The 505-nt window shown below is 50.7% G+C and overlaps 1 protein-coding gene across 1 annotated transcript in view; it reads left to right on the top strand.

Moving 5' to 3' along the window:
* Positions 1–439, top strand: part of EMH_0024050 (uncharacterized protein) — a gene marked incomplete at both ends in the record, with an annotated part of 723 nt that extends 284 nt beyond the window's left edge. Inside the window, one exon of the mRNA XM_013502240.1 lies at positions 1–439. Within this exon, the coding sequence (XP_013357694.1) occupies positions 1–439 (439 nt within the window).
* Positions 440–505: the final 66 nt, after the last annotated feature.

A 505-nucleotide genomic window follows, 5' to 3' on the forward strand; every position in this document is an offset into this window, starting at 1 on the left:
TGTTTGGGAGAGCAGCTCGTTGACCCCTATAAAGCGATTGGCTGCCTCTCTTAATACTGTCTCCTCAGGGGGCCCCACACCGTCTCCCCCCAAGCAGCAAAAGCAGCAGCAGCAGCAGCAGCAGCAGCAGCAGCAGCAGCAAATATCCGATGACAAGGGATTGTCACAGCAGCAGCAGCAGCAGCAGCAGCAGCAGCAGCAGCAGGGGTTCAACAGCAACAGCAATCGATCCCCCACCAACCCTAGCACTACCACTGGCCCCAGCAGCAACAGCAGCAGCAGCAGCAACAGCAGCAGCAGCAGCAGCAGCAGCAGCAGCAGCAGCAATGATGATTGGCTGTCTGATGCTGCATTCCTGCAGCAGCTGCTGACACCCGAAGGCGCAGCAAACGTCTTTGGGGCGGAGACAGAAACTAACCACTGGGGCCTTCTCTCTTAATCTTTTTTTATAAATATATATATATATATATATATATATATATATATATATATACATATATATATA

Source organism: Eimeria mitis, genomic scaffold, assembly GCF_000499745.2.
Source record: "Eimeria mitis Houghton genomic scaffold, Emh_scaff865, whole genome shotgun sequence".
In the NCBI taxonomy this organism is placed as follows: domain Eukaryota; phylum Apicomplexa; class Conoidasida; order Eucoccidiorida; family Eimeriidae; genus Eimeria; species Eimeria mitis.